Below are 25,009 nucleotides of genomic sequence, written 5' to 3'. Positions count from 1 at the left end.
AGACATTATCCTTTCCATTGCTGAAAGACTCACCTTATGTCAGTGATTTTATACCAAGTAAATACTTTGTGAAGGCTTGTCACTCACTATTAGTACAGCTGCTAGAAGACACAGCTTTTGAGGAAGCAGATACTTCAATACACGGCACACCACGGAGCTCAGTATGGGACTTGAGGAGCCACATGGCTGGAAAACTGCATGGCTGAAGATTAAGAGCCTGGATAAGGATATAAATAAGGATATAAATATAAATAGAGCAAATTAGATCCATCTGTAATGCAATGACTATTCTCATGCAAATACAGAGATGCTATACACTCAAGAACAAAAACAACAAGAAAAAAACCAAGCCTAAAATCCATCCTGGAACTATTTCTACAAACAGAAGAATGTTACAAAGAGCATGAGGACACACTGACCACACCTTGGTTGAATTAACGACTACAGCTATCTGCTGCGGCTTCCTCCCTCTTTTCCTGTCCCATCACTAGAGAGAGCTGCTATTACCTCACTCCTCTTACTTGCCCGGCCAATTATTGCACACTTATCTCTCCTAATTCTCATATCTAAGGTGATCTGTACTATCCTTTACAACTCACAGTGAGAAACGGGTACTTTCAGATCCTTGTTCCTTTAAAATGTATGTTGCAAGTAAGTCACAAATTGGATTCTTGAAATTCCTATTTTTCAAGTCCAGGGTGGCTGGGCAGAGTGTTGAAAGATGAATCCCATCACAGTTACCTTTGGAAAAGACTTTGCTTCACATGAGGTACGACATTCACAAAGGTTGCTTTACTGGAACTCACTGATGATTGGCAGCATTTGTGTAATCACAGCAAGCAGCCGCATGGGAGAAACCAGGCCAAACCCATCATATTTCGGATGCCTCATCCCTTCTGCAAAAATGTTGACTTATGACAGGGTAGAAACAGAATGGATTCAGAAAACCATTACGTTTCCCCATTCATCACACAAATGTAAGCAAATATTTTAAACTTACTGTAAAATAGTGCTGACGCTCACCTAGCAGGGTGACCAGTGCTGGAAATGGGACTGGTAAGATTTACATTAGATACCCTTTCAGTAACAATAGAATCTGTGTACACGCAAAGGTACGAGGAGAGAACTGCCCACAGTATAAACATTCAGGCCAAGCCCACAGCACAGGCTTAATCAAAAAGGTTCTTTATTTTGAACATAAAAAGAAACATTTTACACAGCATTGTTAGAACTATTGGGTACCTGCATTCCAGAACTGTGCCAAACACTTCGTTTTGTAACTTTGAAATAAAAAAAAAAAGAAAGCAAACATCTTGCCTTTCTGCTATATGCTCAAGCTTGTTCTGGATTGAATTCCAAGTGCCTGGAGGAATTTACCGGCTTACCCAGGAGATGTGGCAATTTGAACAGAGGAATATCAACACGAGCCCTTAGGATACTTAGACAATACCACAGGTTGCAGCTGAGAGGATATGGATGCTTGCAATGCATCTCAGGCAGCTTACTCTCCTGATACTTTGCAGGTTTAATACACAATCAGGTGCACGCACACCATCACTCACACAGGAAACAATAATAAAAAACATGAAAGTGACCAAAAATCTTTTTTTTTTTTTTTTTTTCTTTTTTCATTGGAGACAAGATTCCCACTCTATTTTAAAAAAAGGGATAATACAAAATTGGCACAAGTAGAAGGAAACCTGTGGGGTAAGCCTCGCCCCTCAGCTTCTAGCCTTCCAACTACAGCAAATACAGAGTGTAAGGGGATGCAGCATTGCCTTCCAAGGGGCTGGCAGCAGTATGAGCTAGTAGGGAACTTGCTTCACTTGGAATGACAAGGATTGTTACCGGCCATGAAGGAAGGTCAGCATTGGCTGAGGACACAGAGACCTTCCACAGTAGAAGCAGGGAGCCCTGACCAAAATAACCCTGAGTTTTTTCCAGCAGGGATAAAAGTGTGCTACGTTGTGTGCTTGGGAAGAACTGTCAGGTCCCTGCTCACTCATTCCCTAATTATTGCATTACAATCATGACCCTCTTTCCCTAAAACTTAAGCAAGAGCATATAAACAAGGAGTCAGCCTGCTAGGACAGCAAGTCTGCTAGGACAGCAAGCGACTGATGCTGTGCTTTGAACTTCACCATCACTACCAGCCCCCAAAACCAAGACGCCCTGATTCCACAAGCCTTCTGTGAAGAAAGCAGATGTTAATGCAGGGAAGAAGCTACTTAGATGAGTGCGGGAAGGACAGCCAGCATCCCAGACGTCCGTATGGTGTTCCATAATGGCCAAGGAAAAGAAAGATTTCACTACAGTAGCCAGGAGTGAGAAGAAGAAAAATGTTACTGTCAAAAGTGATATGAGTAAATTATTTCTTCAACATCCTTTCTTTGGAAAGCATCCCTAAAGATTTTTGGGCTGTCACAGTGGAGGGGAGACTGCTTCTGCCTCATTCCTCAACAGAGGCAGCAACATCTGTCTGCAACACAGGCCCTTTCAGAGCTCTTCAAGAGAAAAAAACAAAACAAAACACTGGGCCAGAAAAAGAAACTGCCATAAATGTTTTGGTCAAAGTCCTCTAGAAGTTCATAGGTGTCACAGCTTTGGAAATCCACATGAAATATCAAGCAGTGAAATAATGAGTTGCAAGCCTCATCTCTGCAAATCAAGTTCACGTTAAAGATGTCTCACATTCAGCTCCCAAAAATCATTAGATACCTGTGTGTGTATGTATACAAAGCCAAAGTTAACCCACCTACAATGTGACTGCATGCACGTTCACATGCTGGAGGCAGAAGACAGCCTTCTAGAAAAACCTTCACACCAACCTCAAAAAAAGGTCATCACAGAAGACACAAAAAAAACAACATCAATCTTACTGCAATAGTCTTGGAATAGCAGCAGTGTTGAGTGGTTCAGTTAAAGGTTTCACAAACTAATGTGAACTGAGGTCATTGTAGCACAGATATTAGACCTGCAGCTCCCCAGGTATATATACTGGAATGAGCTACTAGTGACAATGATTGTCTAGTACATAGCTAGTGTCTAGATTGGCATACCACAACCACTGCTTTCTGTGGATGCCATCCTCCAACATCTTTCATTTTATCCTAAAAAAAAATAACAATAATTAAAAAAAAAATCCATCAGTAAGGAATTGATCCCTAGCCTTATCCACATTTCCCACTCTTCCTGATGCAAGCTACACCCTCACTGTGATGTCTGGTTGTAGTACAGTCCTACCTCCTTATACACAGTACCTTTATTCTGACTTTTATTGCTTAGAACACCAGCTGTGCTGGAAAGACAGAACTGCCTGGAAAAGAAGTTGCTCCCCACCAGGAGCCAGGTCAGTGAAAGTGGAAGACCAAAGCAGGACTCACGATACTCAACCTCTTGGAGAAATCCTCACTGCAGGCTATGCAACAAGACCAGGATCATGGGAACCTGAAGGGTTTTTGCTGCCTTCTTGGGCTTGCTCATATTCCTACCCTGAGCAACTGGCAGAAGTAGTGCTGGAATCTGGTCTGTGTACTTGGTAACAGTTTACAGGTCTCCAAATGTGATCAGTTGGTCCACTGCACAAAAAGATCCATCTCATTTTTTTCATGAATCACACTGCATCAGTAGTGCAAGGTTTTCTACCTCTCTGACAAGGCCAACAAGGGCTGGGCCTTGCCTCTTGACACCATGTTGCCCCCCTGCCACAAGCAGAACAGTGTTTGAGGCACGTCGTGAGCAGCTGTAGTGGGGAGAAAAGAAGGTAGAAGGGTTGGGGAGAAGGTGACTGCAAGCAGCCATCCAACAAACGCTTGTCTGAGGATTGACTCTTCAGGGTTGCTAAGTTAGCCCCTGTTCACCACGGATAAGAGCTTTGAGCACTGAAAATTAGGGAAAAAAAACCCAAACCAATAAAACCTTAAGAAGAGCATCTCAAAGACCTCCAGGCAAATTTTGTTTTCAGATTAATTGTAAATTCTTTGAAAGGTGGAGAAGAGAAGGTACGCTGACAGCCAAAAATCAATTATTTTCTGGAACAGCCTCTTGAGACTCCAGTGGAATACCCTTCTCCAGCCTTCAAGCAATACAAAGAAGTCTGAGATATCAAGGCAGAGAGAAAAAGTGGACAGAATGCTGCAGTGGGGGTAGAGGGGAAGAGTAGATTGGTTAATACAATTAAAGTCTAACGATTTCACCAGTCCCTTCCTGCACACCACACTCCTCAACATGTTTTCATAGTGGAAGATCTTTTCAAAACCAAGAGGGGCAAAAAAAAAATAAAATAAAATAAAATAAAAACAAAAAACACATAGTGAATTTTTGTCACAGGGCCCTGCTGAAAGCAGGCTCAACAGTTTGTAAATTAGAAGGACATGATCTCTACGTAGAAAGTGCTGCTGGACAAAGGAGAACTCTGAGTCACTAGATATGGCCTGAAAGCTCTCAGGACACAAAGTGTAACAAGGAGGAGCTTGAGGTCCAGGCTGAAAACAGAGAGGAAAAGCCCTGTCTCGTCTGGGCCTGTGAATGAGTGTCTCAGCACAGTCCAAGAGCCCTGTGAGTCTCTCCCAAAACGCAAGTGTGCCTGGCTCCCATACTCAGTCCATCTCCATCGACATCAGCCGGCGACGCTCTCGTCTTGTTTCCTGTACTTCCTTCTTGCAGCACCAACGGGAGGTGCAGTAGCCAATGAGGCAGGATAAGAGTCCAATGACAGTGGCCAGACCAATGCCAATCAATAGGGGATACTTGAAAGCATTCAGAACTGAAAAAAAAAAAAAAAAAAAAGAAGGAAGACCAAGTCATTACATATTACTGAGAAATTTGAAGATCTGCATTATTTTTCTTACCTAAAAGGAGGGTGGGGAAGGGAAGGGGGAAATCACACATCTTTCTGTCACAGGCAGATTACTTCTTTCAGAAGGAAGTTAAATTATTTTTCCTCCTTGATTTCTGTTTTTTGAAGTTTGGAATACTGGTGTCTTACCAGACTCCCTGACCACTTCACCTCATTTCTTCCTCTACCATTTCCAAGCTTCAGGGAGGCTGGAAACATGAGAAATCTTGGAGCAAGAAAGCAAAAGGAAGGTAGTTCCAAGGGATATCCCAATATCCGTTTCTCCAAACAAATGCCTTCCAAAGGTTCTCTATTCAGAGGCAGACTGTGCCTACAATCTTCTTTATATGACTGTTTCTAAACAGCAAGTAGTAGGCTCCTTTACACTTTGCTTGATTAGAACTATTGGTACAGTACACTCCCTGTCACTCAGCCCTACCAGATAAACCTCCAAGGCTGGCTTAGTTGGTAGGCACCTACTGCACAGTTAAAACGCAGGGTCAAGGAACAGACAGAGCTTGGAAAGTACAGTTGTAATAAAACAGTGGGAATAATAAGATCTTCTGATTCAAGTTCATGGAATTTCTCAACGTGACTCTTCATGGAAATGCTGAGAAGAAAGCAGTTCAAAATCCCTCCTATGTTCATCTCCCTTCTCAGCTATGTACTGAATGCAATATCTAGCACACATCTAGCTTCTCATGAAATACAGCAATGCTTCCAACTCAGGTTGCAGAGCAAATAAGGCACTAAGTGCAGTGAGTAGCACGTCTTGTGGTTAGGAGAGGGAGGAAGGAGACAGAGCTCTGATGTGTCATGCCCCACTTTGATATTAACCACAGTATGACCCTACTTCAGCACAGTGAAGTTGCAAGTCAAGGCTTCCTCCTGTAGGAAGAACAAGGATTAACACTTGGAGAGAACTGCTAAGTCTTGATTAAAAGACTCCCTAGCTATGCAAAACGTTACCAAGACATGAGGGAAAAGAACATTTCATAATATAACCTGTTCAGACCTAACTAATCCACAGAAGCTAGAATTAGAAGTTGCAAACAAAAGAAGGATAGTAATGTCTATTTAGATTATCAATGTTTTTAAAAGTATGTGTGATAGAGAGTACTTGCTACAAAAAACATAATAAGGTGTTAAAAATCCCACAATAGAAACTGCAATATTGGTCTTACCATCCATTTTCACAGATAGAAAGATGGGTTTGGCTTTGATGTCAGGTTCCCGTTGCCATGCACCAGTGGCAGAGCGTACCCACGGGGTGACTACGCAGTAGTGGTTCCCAAAGTCGTGATCCTCACAGCTGTGAATGCGGAGACGGAATTCCAGTGGGCTGATTCTCTCCAGGCTCAGATCACTGCTCCCATTTCTCCTGCTCTGTGTCACGATCCCTCTCCGGTCCACCGAGGCCAGCAAGACGGGCTCTCTGTCCAACGCAAAGGAGCGCACAGCAAACCAGGAGACATCAAAGGACATATCATCTGCATTTGCAGGAAAAAAAAGAAGAAAGGTTGATCTGCAAGCATTGTAACCAACACTGCACTACAACCAACTCTTGCTTTCCTGCCTACTATCCTAAGTAATCAGCAGGCAGGCCTGGTGTCATGAGAAGCGTTGTAACTATGTTCAACCTACACTGAAAAGGAAGTGACAGTAGAAGGTATTTACTAGCGGAGAGTGATTTCCATCACCACCTTCATGCAGCACCTATACAACTACAAAGTCAGAGGGCTCGTTCTTAAAGCTCCTGCTTCACATTTAGTCTGCCTAAATAAATAAAGAGATCCAACAAAAAGGAGAAAAAAAAAATTATTTTGCTCTGCAAAAATATTCCAGAGCAAAGCCTGACCACAATGCTTTTATACGCTTTTTCCACAATTGTCAGTTACTGTCATGGATGATCACACATCATGCCTTGGTACATTATCCAAGGAGACAATCTACACAAACAATTTGCAGCACCTTCCATATGAGTACATTTAGCTCCTTTTACCTTTGTGCAAGATCTTACTTATCACATCAGGGGATCACAATCTTAGCCCTATTAGGCTGCTGTAGCTGAGTATCTATTTGATAAATCACCATTACGTTTTGCTAACGTGAACTCAACAATACCTGAGCCTGAAACCTGACATGACCTATAGCATAGACAGGAAAAGGCTTTAGATGCCCACTCACTTGGCTCATCAACAGTTCCCCCTTCCTGGCACATTAACAAGCTGACTGGAGCTCACTGGAAACAGAGGTTACTATTTTTACCCTGAGTTTGTGACGTCTTCTCACACCTAGGATAGTTCCTTTTATTTTGAGCATATATATCAAACTCCACTTGCTGGCAGTGAGATCTCTGAAAAATACAGTATTAGCAATCTGAAATGTAGAACTGATCTTTCTCCTAAGCCCCAAACCTACAGCTTTACTTAAATTCTTTGTAGATATGAGTAAAGACCATTTTTAAGCCTTTATCAGGCAAGCTGGCACTCCTAGAAGATAGAGAACCTTAGAATAATCTTATAAAGACAGGGACATCCTCAGCTCTGCTATTTGATGTACAGCATCAGCTGGCCAGGTGCTTCATTCTTCCTTACTGTAGAAAAAAACCAGCTGCTGTCTGGGATATCATTAACCCCAGTAAGGTGTGCTATTTTTACACACATCCTGGAAAACAAAACAAAAATACGAGAAAGCAGATGTAAGCACTCTGTTAGTACAAGGGACACTGGCTGACCAAACAGTTTTGGGACAGCAGCTAGTTTAGTAACCCTGCTTCATGGTCAGCTGCTATGAGTGACAACACTGCAGACCCTACACTTGCAAACCTACAGCAGGGTGAGGTTTTCTGGTCCCATGCAAGGTGTGCCTAGGTCAGACCAGCATACAGACCAGCAGCCTGCACAGCAATCAGACTTTTCTATCACACTCTTTGTTACTTGGCATACTATTCTGATCCCCTCTCTTTAAAGCAGAGCTAATACAAATCACTGCACAAACACACCCAATTAAAGCACCAAGCTTTGACCTCTGCAATGTATACTCATGCAACTATCTATGGGAAGCAGGGCCTCTACTTGAGAGCTCTGTTTCTATAAACTACCCTTCTCCTCTGCTGCCTGTTTATGCCAAATAAGGCAGTAACACTGGCCCACAGGCAGTCGTATTGGGAATGACCAATTCCTTGGGAAGTTTATCAAAACTGCCATTTGCTCTGTGTTTTCAGGTATGGAACACATGGATACCTTCCAGTCTGAGTCCAACTGCACAATTACACAATTGCATTTGCTAAAATGGATTTCAACAATAAGTTAGGTGGAAAAAAACAATAGCTTTCAGATGTCCAGGCTACTTCTTTCAGTCAGTAATTTGAGGTTCTCTTCCCTCAACATGCAAAGGGGAATGCAAGCATTTGCTGTCGTTTTGAAATAGCTGAATCTATCTTCCATAATTACAACATGGGACAACTATTATGCCAACATATTTTATTAGTCAGTATACACAGCGTGCAATTAGTGACTCACTGCAAACAGTCAGAGGGAGGATTTGGCTCCGAGAACTCTTTGTCACTATCCTCCCTGAACTAGCTTCATACAGCAAAGTCATCTGATTCCTTTCTGTATCTCTCACATTTCTCAAATTTAGCAAAACAAGGACATGAATCAAGCGCTCTCTGCAGCTCAGTGATGAACATTCCAAGCAGCTCCCAAGTGCTAACAAATATGTGATATTACTGACGTAAAACGGGCCACATGCAAGGCTTCCCAAAAGCATCTGTAGAACCCCACACACCCCTTGTATGGTGACAAGCCACTCAGTTTTTGTCCTCAGGCTACAAAAATCAAAACACACCCACTGGAATCACACACATGGTCAACACTGCAAAGCTTTCTTCCACCAGTAAGGACAGTAAGTGCCCATGCACTAGAGAGAGTTTGGCACTGGGAAGTCATCATTCAGAAGGCAACTGAGAACCTCAGTGTCAGCAGCAGCTCTTGCTACTCAACTCCTTCCATAATGGAAGGCAGAGTCTGGGAATCGGGTGCTTCAGAGGCCCTGCAAGCAGAGAAATAGTGGTGCTATGCTTCTTCCCCTCCTCAGCTAGTGAGGATCATCAACATGTAAAGCACATCTTTATGCATATTTCGATTTGACACACAGGGCTAAGCTGCTTCCCTGGCCAATCGCTCCTTGAAACAGGGAATCCTATTTCTAGACCAGCTCTTAGGAACCATACACTTCCACTACTTAGAATGGAGCTCTCTCAGCATCTTGTTACAGTGCTGAATCACAATTTTGAGACCCTTTTTGTTTACTACATTTAAATGAGATTGAATAGAGCTTCCTAGAGAGCTAGGCGAACCACTTCAAACCATACAAGAGGTAAACAAGCTGGTTTTGTTAAATTCTCCAGTGCCCACTGCGTCTGTCTGGAGCAGTCTGAAAAAAGCCCACCTCTTTCAGACAGAGTAAGAAACACTTTAAAATCCCTATGCACACAGCCCAAGAAGGGGTGATCTGGGAAGTCTAGAGAGATCGTTTGCGAAAATGTGTATTCAACAGAAACATCAGAAGCAGCTTTTATACCTTGAGGGCACAGAAGTACTACTACTATTCCCCCCTGACACACGCATGCTCTCCTTGTATCAATTCAAAACACCAGCTACAGCTGCCAAGCCAAAGAAGCACTTCTTTAGATGGAATGGTTGCTGCCACGTACTGAGCTCAGTAATGTACACTCCACTTCAGCAGGGTCTCAAAGAAGCAGAGGAAATTAAACCACGTAGCAGTCAAGCCAAAACCTTTTCAACCCTTTAGAAAGTTTCCCACAGGGTGGGCGTGCATACTCACAGACACACAATGGTAAATCGCCTCTACTAGAGGAGGAACCAACTCGTAAGTAACGCTACTAGAAACAAGTGGAGCTGAGAAGGGGAGTGATAAAGATCATCATCCATTTAGCTTGTCCTCAGCTCCTTGAAAGTACTTTATTTTTCTGGTTGTACACATGAAGGGGGGAAACAGATGAAACCCAACACTTCATATTCCTATACAAAGCATACATACTGATCCCCTCGCGTGCTTGCAAAGTTGAGTGCCTTGTGTACAAAAGCAGAGCCAGCTGGCATACCAAATGCATTCAGATTGTCCAGGAAGTGCGTTTAACAAAAAGATCTTATGAAATTCTCCAATCCTTCTCTGCTCAAAATACACTGCTGTGGCAGATCTAACACCAGAAGAGCAGACTTCTTGAAAGCCATCACAATCCAGACCCACAGAACATAGTCAGGATAGCAGTGTGCACAGACCATTGCTCTACTCTCCTTTCTTACGTTCCCAACCTGAAAGGCCTTGGCTGCCATCTATTTTCTTCTAGGAGATGCTAGCAACTCTTGCTCTTCCTGTCTTATTATCTGGTGTGGGCTTTTCCAAACACCACACCTCTTTTCCCTGCTGGGATGAAACAGCGCTGTTATTTTCAGTCTGTCTAACATTTTGGCATTTATTTAAGAAGGAAACTCTCCATTTGAATGATAAACTACATTGTGATACCTACTCAGTGCAGATTCAGATCAGAGATGAGATAGTTGTGGAAAAAAAGTCAAGTGGTTATGTCAGGGTGTTGCTAGATGACCCTTAAGGAGCTTCTCTACCTAACCTGCTCAGTTATCCCACTTATCTATTCTTCTCCAACCCTGAAGTCAAGAATGCAGAATGACAAGGGAAATCTGCACAACCTACAGCTGCTGCATAGATTCCTGCAGTTCTGCTGCCAGTCTCACCCAGAAGACCAGCAAGGACTGGAGAGGCATCAGCTTTTTAGGGCCACCTGAAATGCCCAGGTGGAACTTTTCCACACAGACATGCAGAGTATGGCTGGCTAGACCCCAAATCTTGCTCATTCTGCAACTGGAGGCTCAGAGCTGAGACCAACAGGTTCCCCCAACACTTGCCACAAGACCACGCTTCTTTTACTCCTTTCTGTAGGTATCCATTGTTTGTGCCTCATCCGCCCCATTACAGACAAATAAGTCACAAAAACACGCACAAAAAAACCCCAAAACATTAACAACAACAACCAAAAAACAACCACAGAGCAGAGCTGCCTTTTCCAGATAATATTAACCACCTAGGAAACAGATTGCAGTGCTGACATTTACAACTCTGCACTTGCTGCTCATGATCTGTGAAAAGGGCAACATTTCCAAACACAGGTATCATCTATTGATTCAACAGACATTCACACTCCCTTATGGAACTTCCCTGTTTAAACCTAACTCTGCTGATCAGCAGCTCCTTGAAGAGGCCCATCTTTTAATTTCAGTCCATTTGATCGTCTTTCTCGTCAGAGCTTCTCCCCTTCTCAAGCTACCAAACACACACAAAAGCATCACAAACTCAAATGCTCTGATAGGAGAACTCCACTGTTAGTACGTGGCCTCTTTTCAAATTCTGAGTTGGTTGGAGATGCTGAGATCTCTTTCACAAGGCAACCCCAGGCTTATCTTAGCTGTAGAACACCAGCAGAAGCAGCAGCAGCTCCCTGCTAGCAGTTATTTCTCTCTCTGCAAAGGAAGCCAGCTGCTTGGGGTCCTGCCCTGCAACAATACCTGTAAGAGCTTGGGAACACCTCAACTGAGATGAGGCATTCTGCTGAGCAGAAACTGAGGCATACATACAGATGTACAATGCTGCAGACTGTCCAATACCCCACACTGTTAATCTTTTGACAGCAATAAAGTTTAGTCAGCGTTTGCTCCTTACCAAACATTTCAGTAATACCATCCACAGACTTCCACCATTTTTTCACAGGCAGCAGAGAACCATATCTAACAAATTGCCTCCCTGTTACACTCAGATTTAACATAGAACAGACATTGTGCAATTTCAAAGTGGTGGACCTTTACTAAACTTGGTACTTCATCTCATCAACTACTACACTAAGTAACATTTGCCACACAGCACCTTTTGTGAAGTGGCTTGTGCACAGATTTCTAAGTTTCCCAAGAATGATGGCATCTTTAGAGATATACATACACATTTTTATATATTTATATTTATTTAGGTTTTTTCTAAACATTTTTCATATATTTGCATACATAACATTACTTAAAATAAAAAAAACCTAAGCTCATTCCAAACTCAAACTTCGTGTCCAGTAACCAGAGCTGCTCTCACAGCATTTTGATGAAAAGCAGCTCAGGCAATGTTGGGCAAGCAGCTAAGTTTTGAGCAATTCTCTGAACTTTTTAGCCCTTCACAAACGTTTGCCTTTCAAGTACTTGTTGTCCTTTTCATAATAATTAGGTACTGTGTGTTTCTTCCCATGCAAAAAAGAAGGCTTGCCTCTGAAGGCCATAGGAATTAACATCCGTTATATCCATATTGAGGCTGCAGTAATCAGTTTTTATGACTTTTAGATTTAAATTAAGCCTTAAATACACTGTGAAGCGTTGAGTTGACTGATCAGATGATTTTAAGACTGCTATGACTGTAAAGGTTTTGCAAATGTATCTCCTTAAGATACATATTAAAGGAGTCAGGAACAGTTCCCACGCTCATCTAGTGGCTGTAGGCTGAGACTGCCAGCACTGGTGTCAGTTGTACAGACAGCACAAGGGCAGAGTTAGCAATAGGAACACTTTTTTCCTTCTACCAAGAGTGTGAAATGCAAAATTTGTTTTAAACTTGGCTGTGCAAAGCATATACTCTCTCCTGTTATTTATCTAGTTCTGTAGGACTTTCAATGCTAGCTTTCAGTTCTCCAGCTTCACTCAAATGACACAGTGTTGTAGCTGCTAGTATTCCATCTCAAAGCAATTGAGTTACAAGGGAAATATTTTTGTCAAAATACCTGGCTCTAGTGTCATTCCATCTGTTGTGATGATACAGAGCAAATCTGCCAGTTCACCTTGGTAAATCGTCAGATTGTCAGAATGCACCGAGACATTAAACACAGGACCTAGAAAAGAATAACCACAATTATTCATGATATGCCTTTTCTTCAGAGCCCGTAACCTTTCTTGTACATTATTGAATTCTCCTCTACTTGTTTGCTGAGACTGAGCTTTGAAGTAAGGACAAGCAATCATGCAAGTTTGGGCAAAACAGTCATTACATTTTTAGCCACTAATTGCTGCACTACCACCCAAACTGCCAGGTCTGTCACACAGCACAAAGTCACCGCCCAAGTCTGTCTTCCACCATCCTGTGCAAAATGAGCCCTTCTGCAACTGGTGACTTCACACAGAAGAATAAAATTCAAGTCCTCAGGCTAATCCAGCACAGATCATTTTGGCTGACACTGTCAATAGGAATTCAAGTTAGAGCAAACCATTAATTTAACAATACAAGTGGTTCTTCTGCAGAGTTGAAACACAGACAATAGAAGAAGTGCATCTGATAACACTTCTCTGTGGATTTTCCTTCAGGCTCTGCTACAGATAGCTTCTTTCATACAAGATGTCTCAATGCCCAAGGGTATGGTAACTTCTTCAGCTGTAATGTGATGATGGTAATGACAAAAACCACTGGGCTGTTATCAAATGCTCAGACACCATAACAACACATGTGTTTGACTTCTAAGATGCAGAAGATAACAAAACTTCCCCTCGTTTTGACAACTACATCTCCAGTGCAAAATTCACAAAACCACAGGTGTTCTTCAGATACACCTACGTTGCTAGCACTCTCTGTTTCACAGGGCAGAAAACAACGTGTCAAAACACCCTTAGTGATTTTTGTACTAAACAAGGCGGAAGAGATGAGCATGAGGGAAGCTGATGACAATGGTGGTCTCTGAGATGGCTTTGGGGGAAGGGGCCAGAGAGTTCACAAAGGAACTGGGGATTCAGATTAAGAGGTAACAGTTTTCACTCACCCTAGATTCTGTCAGCTGCTGTTATTAACTGGCTCAGCTACTTCTGGGACAGGAGCAGAAGCAACAAGAAGCATAAAAAGGTAATTTGGGCAGGAAAAGTAAACTGTTCCCTCCTCTCACATGTTACTGTTTGAGTATAGAAACTGTAAATCTCAAATCCACTAAAGATCTGTGGCAAACACTACTTTTGATAGAGAACAATTAAGAAATTCAGCTAAGAAACCCACTTGTCCCCTGCTCTCTCAACAGGTTTATGTGGAAAGCTGCACTAATAACTCGCCAAGGTTCTGGAAAGAAACTCGGAGATGCCATAAAGCTAGAGCTTTCATTTCTGGTGAAGCTGTTCTAGGGTACAGGGGCCTGATTTGTTTTCATCAGAGATTATACAGCACGCTAAGAAATGAATTACAATTACACTGCAATAATCACCCTGTGGCTTCCAGGATTCTTCTACAACAATTTCCACTGCACACAATCTGCTGTGCTGTGTTAAATCATAAACCTCTTAGAGCCTTCTCTGCCCCAGAAGCAGATGCAGTTTGTACATGAGGACAGTATGTGGACAAATGTCTCAGAGATTTATACCCACTCTCCAACCAGAAGTCTTTTCTATTGAAAAAAATAAGATTGTAAGGTGCCCATATGAAGCAAGAATAAAAGGGAAGTAGTGTGACAGGATCCTTTCCTGGGGAAATGGAAAGATACCAGACTGACTGCTTCCTCAGCCTTTGTCCAAACTCTATAGGAATTCCATGTATCCTGACATGCCCCTGCCTGGAACACACACACACACTACAACCATATTGCCTTTGCAGCCTGCTTCTTCAGATAGAATAAGGTATTTCATATCACTTTTTTTTTTTTTCTTTTTTTTTTTTTTTTTTTTTTCCTTTGGTGGGTTTTGAGGTAGCCATGCAGACAGAGGTTCAAAGGCCCCAGGGATTAGTCAGAGGCAGGACGGACCAGGGCTCTCCAGCCAACTGTAACCAGGGGAGTCCCCAACTGTGACTCTGCTGCCACAGCAGCAAAGCGACTGTTAAGACTGCCAGGAATACCCCCACATTTCCAGCATATGCCTCTACTGCACTGACTGAACACAAAAGAGCACTGTAATAATTCTGGTTGCTGCCTATAGCTCAGGGTCTGCACTATGCCCTGGCTGTAGGTGAGGGAATGCATCAAGGATGTAAGATGTGCCCTGCTTTACCACATAGGCCCAGCTTTGTTGGGTGACGGCAGGGATCAAGCAAGGGAGAAGAACTGTGCAGTCCCAACTTGGTCAGGCTAACGCTGAGCTGTCTTATCCCTGCCCTGGTAGGGTGAAGAAAAGAAAGACAGAAAGGTACACGTACAGAGGATTTCTTGAGTTTTATTTCTTGATCAAACATCCAGGCATCTACTGCTCAACAGATACTGGATCCTAACCCCAGCATGCCAAGAAAACCACTAATGTAGAGCAGAGTTTGAGTACTCTTGGCATCCAAACATTGTTAAGATAAGTGCTGAGACTGTTTGGTCTCTCTGCCAGGAAAGGCAGGATCATGGCAATGCAGCATCCCTGCACACTCATCAGTTCTGGGACAGCAAGTTCATCTCTCATCTGCCTCCCACATGAAGAGTCAGAGCTTCCTGGGCAATAAGGAGGCTGCTAAGCAGCACCTTCACTGTCATTTCATGATTGTATTTCTCTTCAGTAAGCCACAGTTATTTCCCTTGGGTTATTTTCCTACCAGGGTACATCTCCTGCAAATTACCTTTTGTAACTCCAGGGGAGAAATTGCTGTCCTGTGTTACAAGGACTTGATTTTGATAAAGCCCAGAGATATGTCAGGGGCTGAGCTCTTCCTCCTCTCTAGCTAAACAGGGAATTTATTTTTTTCTTAATTAATGTATTTTTTTAAAAATGCAAGTAATCTTCATTACGTTGAGTTCTCAATGGCTTAGCCTTGAAAACTGGAGTTGCAGCTTCTCAAGAGAAGTACCTTAATTCTTTAGCAATATCTTCTGCCTACATGCCCCATGCTCTGGGCCTCAGGCTGTCCTCAGGCACAAAAGGGCAGAATAAAGCCTTTTCATTTATGGCTTTTACTCCACCACAGAACCTGAGAAGACAAGAGCCTCTTTGCAAGAGACACCATTTAGCCCTAAGCTGGATCAAGATGACCATGTAATCTCTTACCTCTCAACATAATGTACGTTTGCCAGAGCTGTAGTCACTACACAGCCTACAAAAGAAGCTGAGAAGATCCCTCTGCCCCTCATGAGAAGTCACTGACCTGCCAACCTTCCCTATAGAATGGTTCTAGGCTTTTTTTTGTTTCTGTTCTAAAGAAAGAAACTGGCCATCAGTGCTTTTAACCTGATTACGACTTGCCTTATTTATGCCTCAAGTTTAAATGATTTTATCTGGCTTCAGCGGAACTTGTCTGGCAGCAGGACGAGAGAAGCAGTTTCAAACAAAAGCAGCAGCCACCTGTCAGTAGGTTACAAGCAAATACATTGCCTTATCTAACTGAGCATCTTCTTTACTGTTAGATTAAGAAAAGCACCTTAGAAAAAATGGCACTAGAGCAGATGATGCTTCCAAGCATGATTTCGATGATCTTGAGAACTTCACAAGACATATATGATACAAGATCATCTGCAAGGTGTGGGCTGGGAAAGTAACAGACTCTTCTTTGGCAAGAACTGAGTTGATGCTACGTTAACTCTGAGAAAAATAGAACTCTGCAGACAACAGACAATGTGGCTTTGCTTGCCTTGCCACCTATAATTAACAGTTTGAAATACTGTTATTGCCAACTACTGGTCACTCAAGAGAATAAACAAGCTGGAATTTAGTTTCAAGTGCAAGGTCGACAGATCAAGCATGACTTGCAAGGCTCATCAAGAATAAAGCAAAGTTAAGTGTAAGAAATCTGTTCAGTAGATTGAGAGCTGAAAAATAATTGGATTTAAATAACTTCAGGTTTGAAGATAAATGTCATGCCCTCAGCTAATTCAGAAACAAAAAAGCAGACTTACAAAATGAACCAGCAATCCCAATTCTGAGAGCTAAGCAACCATTTTCAACCCCAGATTACCATCCTCTGCTGAGAACTTTGATGTAAACTATGCTGAACACACTGCTCCTCACTGCAGAATGACCATATGTAAGCTCAGAAGCAGCTCTTCAAAAAGTTTTCTTCTTTAATAAAGTAATAACAATTTTATATTAAAAGGTACCTGCTGTAAAGATAAGAATAAAAATAGTTTTCTTAACATTTATGTGTTTGAAAAACACCACCGTTCTAAACAAAGTAAAGAAATTGAGGTTAAAGTTTACTAGCACAGGTCTAGAAGTTCTTACGAGAAAATCAAGTTCCAGGATTAGGATGTGTTTCGTTTGATTTCTTCTGAACGTGCCCTTTTGCAGCAGATCTCATTACTCAAGCCACTGATTTCAGATAACCAAACCAGAAAATTCCAGCACCCAAAATCTAAGGACACAGTCTTCAGTGTATTTCTTCCACACATAAATGAAAGAAAATATATATATAAAACGCACCAAGTTTGGCTTCTGTTTAGCATTCAACTAGATTCATCCTGAATGTGCCGTGATGTTGAAAGGGGGAGTTCAAGTTTATTGAATTAATTAACTTCAACTCCGCTTAAGGATTTACGTATTGGAAAAAAATAAAAAACCCTGAGTCCTGTTTACCTGCTGACACCCCATTCTCCCTGCTTTCCTTCACAGCTCAGTAATCCAAACCTTAAATCTGCAAGAAAAAAGGAGAACGGAGGGAAATAACCAAAAGCCAGTCAACATCTGGATTTAGATTAGATAAGCTCCTAATTACCTAGGTTCTGCATGACATTTTGGATTTTTCTACTTCATCTCAGCCAGTATTTCTCTGCAAAGTCTAATCTGTCCACAGAAATGAGTTACCTTTATTTTCCAGACAAAGTAGAACACAGAAAGGTCAAGCAAACTGACTGGCAACAGAGATCCAGACTCAGGAGGCTTCCCTACCCAATTACCCCACATCCAGTCCGTTACCCAGCACAGAGAGAGCAATCACTGCATGCAATTTCATTGCCTGCAGTTAGCCAGCACCATAGACCACAAGGCGGAAAATACAGATGAAATCCACAAGTGCTCCATCTTCCAAGATTACTCATATCTGCCCTGGCACCAGATCATCCATTCAAACATTCAAACTGACCATCCATCAAAACATTCAACTGAATCTGCCTCTCTCCACATAACGAGCTCCTTCACCCGCACCGTTTCCTTTCAGCCCTCTCCCGGCTTCTTTTACAAAGCTGTTCCCCAACAAGTTTCACCCCAAAGCCTCAAAATAGCCATTACTGGGAGAAGACCCCAGTAGTTTAAGTCTGTGGTTTCTACTTCCAGAATTAATGCACACAGACACAAAGACACACAATGACAAAGCACACTCTTGCCCATTAGCTGTGGCTGGAAAATACCAGTCTCTCTTGCCAAATAGTTTCTGCTGTACTCCTCCTGTTCATTCTTTCCCATGATTAAGATTTCTTTCCTTTAAGAACCTTTCTAATCTACTTTCTTGCATCTGAGCATCTCCCTGGGTCATTGCAGGGCATCATTTTAATTGCAAGTTCAACATCAATACTTAGCTCATATTTCCGCAGCTTAGTTTATCTCAGCTTCTTCCAGAGACTGATAATGCATTGCTGAGCAATGAGCTCACATGAAGATGTAATCCAGAGCTGAAGATTTCATTGAGATGCTTCCCTTAGAGTTCTCTTTCATTTTTGCTTCTCCAGAGCTATTTGCCCTCTGCTGAATGGCACAGATGAAGCCAGCTGTGAGCATAGCCAAGCTCCAAATGGTTCTCCCTCATAACATATTTCTGTATACAAAATTAAAAGCTTCCTTCTTCCTGCTTCCCTCAAGGCAAAGGAAAATAAGTCACTTTTGTGGAAATCCCTGTGAGCGGATAGAGGGCAAAGGCAACCTGAACACTAACTTGGGTTGCTGGGTACAGTCTGAGAGGGATAGAAAATTAAAGATTGAATGCCAAAGAAAAACATATAACTCCAGGATAAACTAAGTGGATTTCACAGAGGCCAGGTGCTTCAGCATTAAAAAACAAAAAAAAAAAAAAAAAAAACAAAACAAAACAAAACAAAAAAAAAAAACAACAACCAAGAAGCCAAAACAACAACAGAAAAACAGATGAAACAGATGCAGGCAAGCTGGAACCATTTATACCAAATACCTGTTCACAGACTCAGCAATGAAATTAAGAAAAAATCTCGAGACAAGGTTGCTGGCAACCCTTGAAAAGGGATGGTAGAACTTCTGTTTGAAACTGAGCTGACCAAAAAGCAGTGCAGAAGAATATTTCTTAAAGCTTTCATACGGGATTGGCTTCCTCCTGACTCTCCCCAGAACCAGCTTAGTTTGCTTAGAGTTCCTAGATGTACAGCAGGCATTCATTTTATAAAGCTGTTCTAGTGATCCTCGTCATTCATAAGGCTGAACCAGAGGATTCTCAAGATCCCGTCTGGTCTTAAAATACATCCAGCAGAGAACAATCTGCCATTGATTGAAAATATGAAAACTAATGGCTTACTAGGCTCCTCTTTCTCCTCCCCCCAAGTCCCAGTTTATATAATTCAGCAGACAAAACCGACTTCTAATTTTTTAAGTTCAGGACATTTCAAGTAAATGTCTCTACATTAACATTTCAGATCATAAACTAAAATGGAATGAATAAGTCCCTTTGCAACAACAAGTGGAGAAAGGAGAGGAGGTGTCTGCTTGCAGCCAGCAAGCTCTGCCTTGAATGGAAAGAATCTGAGCAAGACATTTTCCACAGATGTTCATGGAAAAACATTTCAGCGTGCTGCCGCATTTCAAGCCTATTGTGGCAGGAAACCCTGAAGTTTCATGTGCGCAGTGCCCAGCTCATATATACGTATGTAAAAAGCTTACAGACCTCCTGCCTTTCAGATAGTCACATTGCAGAACGTGTGCACACACTAAAAACCTTTCATTGAAGCATTACAACTCGGAGATCTGGGAGGGAGTCAGACTAGAAGGAAGGATTTCGAGCCCAAGCCTCCACACCCCCTGCCAAAGAGGGATCAATAAAAACGTAAGAGAAAGAAATTCCTCCCACCACTAAAACATTCATGTAAAACCTTATAAGGACTTCCTTCTTCTGAAAATGCTACTTCCATATTGATCCATTCTGCCCCTCATCCCCCCCCCCAACATGGTGCAAACTGAAAATGTTGGATAAGATCAAGCCCTCAAAGTAGAGGGAAGGCAGGAATACCTTTTAATTTTGATATTATAGTGCATTATGATGTCTTCTCAACAGTCATGCTTACCATTCTGCTACACTTCGGGATCTTTAAAGTCAGGAGAACTGTTAACAAGACAATCACTATAAGAGACAAACACTTTCGTAAACCGCTCATCACAAATCCCCACTGAACTCAGGATCCAACAGAAATGTGCTTCTCACCTGTTATTTACTCAAATACTGCATGGCTTTCTCTGCTTTCTCTGACCCTTTTCCTATTAACATCTTCCCTCCAGTTTTGGAGAACTTCCTTTATCCCCAGAATACCCCAGCAACTTCAGCAGTTCTGTCTTACACCATTCCCATTAGAAAAAAATCTGGCACCAAGTTCTTCATTTGGAGAACAAATCTGACAGTTGCCTGTACCATGAGATGCAAGACAAGGGTATGATATCTGAGCTGTACTATAATAGCTGCTCCACAGCTTTGCCATTTACCTCTGGCTCCCTTGACCTAGTCACAGTTTGGTCACAGCTTACATCAAAAAGAGTACACCTTAGCGAACAGTGATGTAAGATAACACACACAAAACAAATTCTGTCTTGCACATCTAGTTACAATTATTTATTTTTAATTTCTACTGGCCTGTTTGAGCCCAGATCAGAGTAACAGGACACAACAGATGAGCAAGGCTAAGGGAAAGAAAGCACAGCTGCCTTTACACATGTAACGTTACTTTGGAGACAAGCAGAAAATGTGGGGAAAGAAGGGTATGTGATTAGAGAAGCAAGTCTGCCAGCATCCATTCTAACTGTGCTCGTCACGTGTCACCATCACGCCCGCTGATGAATGTCCAGCATGGAGATCTGAGTAACTACTCAAGGACACAAAGTTCATCCATCAATTGTAGAAAGAAAGGTATTTCAAGCCAGATTTTGCCGCACGCCAAGATTATTTTGGGAAATGGCTCTCCAGTAAATTGTGCCTGGGTTCTCATTTCTGTCTTCACTCTCTTGTAAAGAAGAACGGCTGACTGGATTTCAGAACCATCCCTCCCCCCTGCTCAGCTCTGCCACTGGAATTCACACATTCCCAGGGCAGCACTGAAGGCTGCTTCCCTTTCTTCATTCACTCCATGCGCTGGAAATCCTATCTGGTCAAAGAGGGAGGGAGTAGAAACTGACAGCAAAAAGAAATCAAGACTGCAGCACGCTCACTTCCCTCCCTTGCATAGCTTACAGGTTTCCCTCTGAACCATGGATATTAATAGCATCTTGCCAAACTTTCTGGATGAGATTTCAAAGTGACATAATGCAAATAACGTTGAGAGAGTCACTAACCACAACCTTTGTGGAGGAAAGCCTCCATCTAAGACCTTGGAGGGGAGGGGTTTGGAACAGATTTAATTCTTGCTGGTTTTTCCTGCATCAAGTCTTTGCAAGCCTCACTCTCCTGTCTTACTCAAGTTTCAAGAATAGTAAGGCTGAAGCTACAGTCCATTAAACCCTCTCAAAACGGTAACAAATCTACAGCAATATTCAGCCATGACAGTGTCACTCCAAGAGAAATTCGGAACACAGGCATATGGGTTATTTAATGTTATTTACCGTAACATTAAACAAGGGATGATCTGGAACTGAAATAGGCACTAAGCTGAGTCTCTGACTTCTCTCCAACCAGCTCAGGCTAGGCTGTAACATTCTTAGGGTTTCTATCAGGACGATGCACTTCAAAATGTTTCATAAAGTGAAGTCTTTGTTGCACAGCTGCCCCTATGCCAAGCTACTGCACTCATTCCTGTGCATCTGCTATGAAAATAATTTTTATAAAATTATTTTTTATAAAATTTTTATAAATTTTGTTTTTATAAATCACCCAGTGGAGAACAGTTACCTTAGTTATCGAGGCAACCAGAAGTCAAGCTGCTCTAGCCTAGCCACGGCCACATCTTCAGAAAACAGGCCCATTATTGTATGCAGAATAACTCAGATGAAGAATGAAGAAAGTAAAGAGAGACTTTCACCCCAGTTGTGCTTATGAATTGGAACAAGGGAACACAGGTTCAAGATAAAGCAGCCGGCCAGAGAGCTCTAAAAAAAGGACGTACCCTTCGGCTACACTGAGAGCTCTTCAAAAGCACTCAAGAAGTGCAAGATTGGTTTAGAAATCATGAAGTCTCTCCCTCACAGAGTGCCACACCACTTTAAAAAACCCAAACAATTCCACAGCAGTTCCCAACTCCAAAGCGCGATAGAAGTCAGTGTTAACATGCATCTCTGATGATCCAAACCAATTCTGCCCCACTCCCTCTTGGCCCAAAAATATACCAGGACAGGCACACTTCTCTAGGAAAATCTCACGAGGCGGAGTATATTACAGGTGAAAATGGGCAAGGATGTGGGGAACAGGATGCCCATGTAGATACTGAAATTTATTCCAACTTGTGGAGCTTTGCACAAGAGGCCTTTGTAGTCTTCCATACAGTCTTTACTTGCTGAGCTTGCTGGAACACCACCATCGCCTTAACCTGAGCATTTTCTGCAATTACATCAACAAGAAGGTGTGTAATACTATGTTAATCAATTTTGTTTTGGAACAAAACCAGTTTATATTAATGCTCTTCCAAAAAGATTGTTACATAATTGCAATCTAGTAATGAAGTTGGAGAATACGGCAGCAATTATTCTATGCTGGAGCTTTGAGTCTGCAAGATCATAAAACCTGCATAGTAAAGGTAAATCCGTAGATTATGACTGTAACTAGTTTATCAGATGTCTTTCTGTAAACAGCCTATAGCTCCGAAGACAAAAGTACCACCAAAGAAGACAAACAAAGCTCTCAGCCATCACACTATCTGGAGAGCCTTTGGATTTCCAGAACAGTTTATTTCCCAGAGACAGGAAAGCCACTGGAAGAGCGTCACAGGACTTTCTCCCTTTTTGGATAAAACCCATGCTCATCAAATACAATACCAACCTGATGTCTGGAAGTCTATCTGGATAGGGTTGGACAAGCCATTCACTGCTTCACGCCACATGCCACCACCACCCGGAGACCAGGCAGTGACCACACAGCGATACAGCCCAGCATCTGAAATCTGGGTCTGATACATCCTGTAGCGGAACTCGTTCTCCTGGACCTTCTCCAGAACCACACCATCCACACGAGTCTGGTCCGTCCAGTCTTCCAGCCGCACCACCGAGTCCTGGTTTAAGGAAATTATGCGAGTGGTTCCATTGGGATTTGACTGATCTGCCAGCGGTTTCTCTGCTGTAATGAGGACTGAATAGCGTGGCGTCTTGATGTTTTTTGAAGACACTTTGCACGTCATCTCAAAGGTGTGGCCTGCCACAAAGAACGGCTTCAGTTTCACCGCCTCCACCGTCAGCATGTAATCTGAAGAGGGAAGGAAATAAGCAGCAAGGGAAGGGTTAATAAATAGTGCAGTTATTTCTGTAGCACTTTTTAAACTGCAAGGTTGCTAATAAACTGCTTCTCTTTTTCTTTTTTTTTTTGAGAAAGAAATTCACCTAAATTTATCTAAACACACGAACATCCCAGAATGCTACGCAACAGCAAGCACACTAGTAACACAACAGCTTGGGTCAAAATGCAAGGATTCAAACAAACACCAAACACTGAACAAAGCAATATGCAGGACAAAGCATGACAGAACCTCCAGGATACTTTAATTCAGGACTAGAGACTAGTCAGATGAGATGAGTCAGACAAGCCGCAGTTTTGCACTGGATCTGGAAAAGCCCCATCAGCTACAAGTTACAGGGCACTGATGAAGCACACATGACAAGTGACAAAAGCTGCTACTGACTGAATCTGCAGCACTTAGTAAAGCTTCGTTATTTCTCTTGAAAAATTTACCTTAAGAGCAACCCCGAAACATTCAGCTGAACTTGCAAAATCGTGACAAAACTGCCAAAGTTTTGTCTTGACAAAAATGACAAGAAAGTTGGTGGTAACTCGAGAAACCACCAACCCCAGCACACTCATACACACAGCTCTGTGTTGGAAGCGGTCAGTATACCTCTGCTTCCACATGTCCCTTTCGCTTGATTCTCGTGAATTCATCTAACTATAAGCCTATAAGAAGCCTTGACATATCCCCAGCAGTTTGGCATAGAGAATGCCAGCAACACTTACTACTTCGTTTCCTTCCCTTTCCTCAGCCTTCTCCAAGTCTGTGGGCTCCTCAATTCCAAGAATCCCTTAATTACAGGATTTGGGAAAATTATACATCTAGAAGCACAGCCTCAAGGCAGAAAAAGTACAAGCTCTGAGAAAAAGTACAAGCAACTGAGAAAACAAGGAGTGCCCAAAATCACAGCTAGATAAAAGGAAAGGGAGTTGCTACTTTCCTGGCATTGTGATAAAGAGACATCCTGCACACTCAAGCACTTCCTTAGGAAAGAAAGGCTGGGGCAGAGCACACAGCTTATGACAACTTCCCATTGTAGCAGCACTGCAAGAATTGCGCCTGTCCAGCTTTCTGGACAGCTTTTGCTGGACAGCTTTTGCTACAGCGTATTCTAACTTCACATCCTAAAAAAAATGGTTGGAGGCACATTAAACAAAAGACTACAGAGGTCACCTTTACACAAGGTGTGACTTCTTAGGATAATGGAAATAAATGATAGTGAGATTGTAACACTTTCCCCAAAGTGAACTAAATGAAATGATATTTATGCCCTCCGCATAACAGCAACAAGATACTTGTCAAAATTGCATTTTTCAGTGTTTTGCCTTCAAGCAGCAGTTTTCACAACGAGTCAACTCACAGCCCACAAGATGAGAAACCCGCTATGACAACTTTAAATCAGTACCATATAAAACAGATCGCAGTGCAAAGCTATATAAAGCAGCAGCAGGAGCAAAGAAGGCTGAGCTGTATCCAGTGGTCTGGCTGAGCACTGAATTACTCAGTGCTCCACACCAAACTTCCTTTGCACTTCCACCTGCTAAGCAGGTGGGAATTGTAAGAGTTGCACATTTAAGCAT

The 25,009-nt window shown here is 42.3% G+C and overlaps 1 protein-coding gene across 1 annotated transcript in view; it reads right to left on the bottom strand.

Annotated features, from left to right (window-relative positions):
- Positions 1-1,169: 1,169 nt before the first annotated feature.
- The window catches only part of PTGFRN (prostaglandin F2 receptor inhibitor), a 65,671-nt gene continuing 41,831 nt past the window's right edge, over positions 1,170-25,009 (bottom strand). The window contains exons 6-9 of the mRNA XM_052703658.1: positions 22,973-23,392; positions 12,693-12,800; positions 6,022-6,327; positions 1,170-4,765 (exon numbers count right to left, since the gene is read on the bottom strand). Of these exons, the coding sequence (XP_052559618.1) occupies positions 4,599-4,765; positions 6,022-6,327; positions 12,693-12,800; positions 22,973-23,392 (1,001 nt within the window). The 3' untranslated portion in view covers positions 1,170-4,598. The remainder of the gene's footprint in view (positions 4,766-6,021; positions 6,328-12,692; positions 12,801-22,972; positions 23,393-25,009) is intronic.

Source organism: Tympanuchus pallidicinctus, unplaced genomic scaffold (genome assembly GCF_026119805.1).
Source record: "Tympanuchus pallidicinctus isolate F22 unplaced genomic scaffold, pur_lepc_1.0 scaffold10, whole genome shotgun sequence".
Classification (NCBI taxonomy): Eukaryota; Metazoa; Chordata; class Aves; order Galliformes; family Phasianidae; genus Tympanuchus; species Tympanuchus pallidicinctus.
The sequence above is the reverse complement of the archived record's forward strand: the minus strand, read 5'-3'. Positions and strand labels throughout refer to the sequence as shown.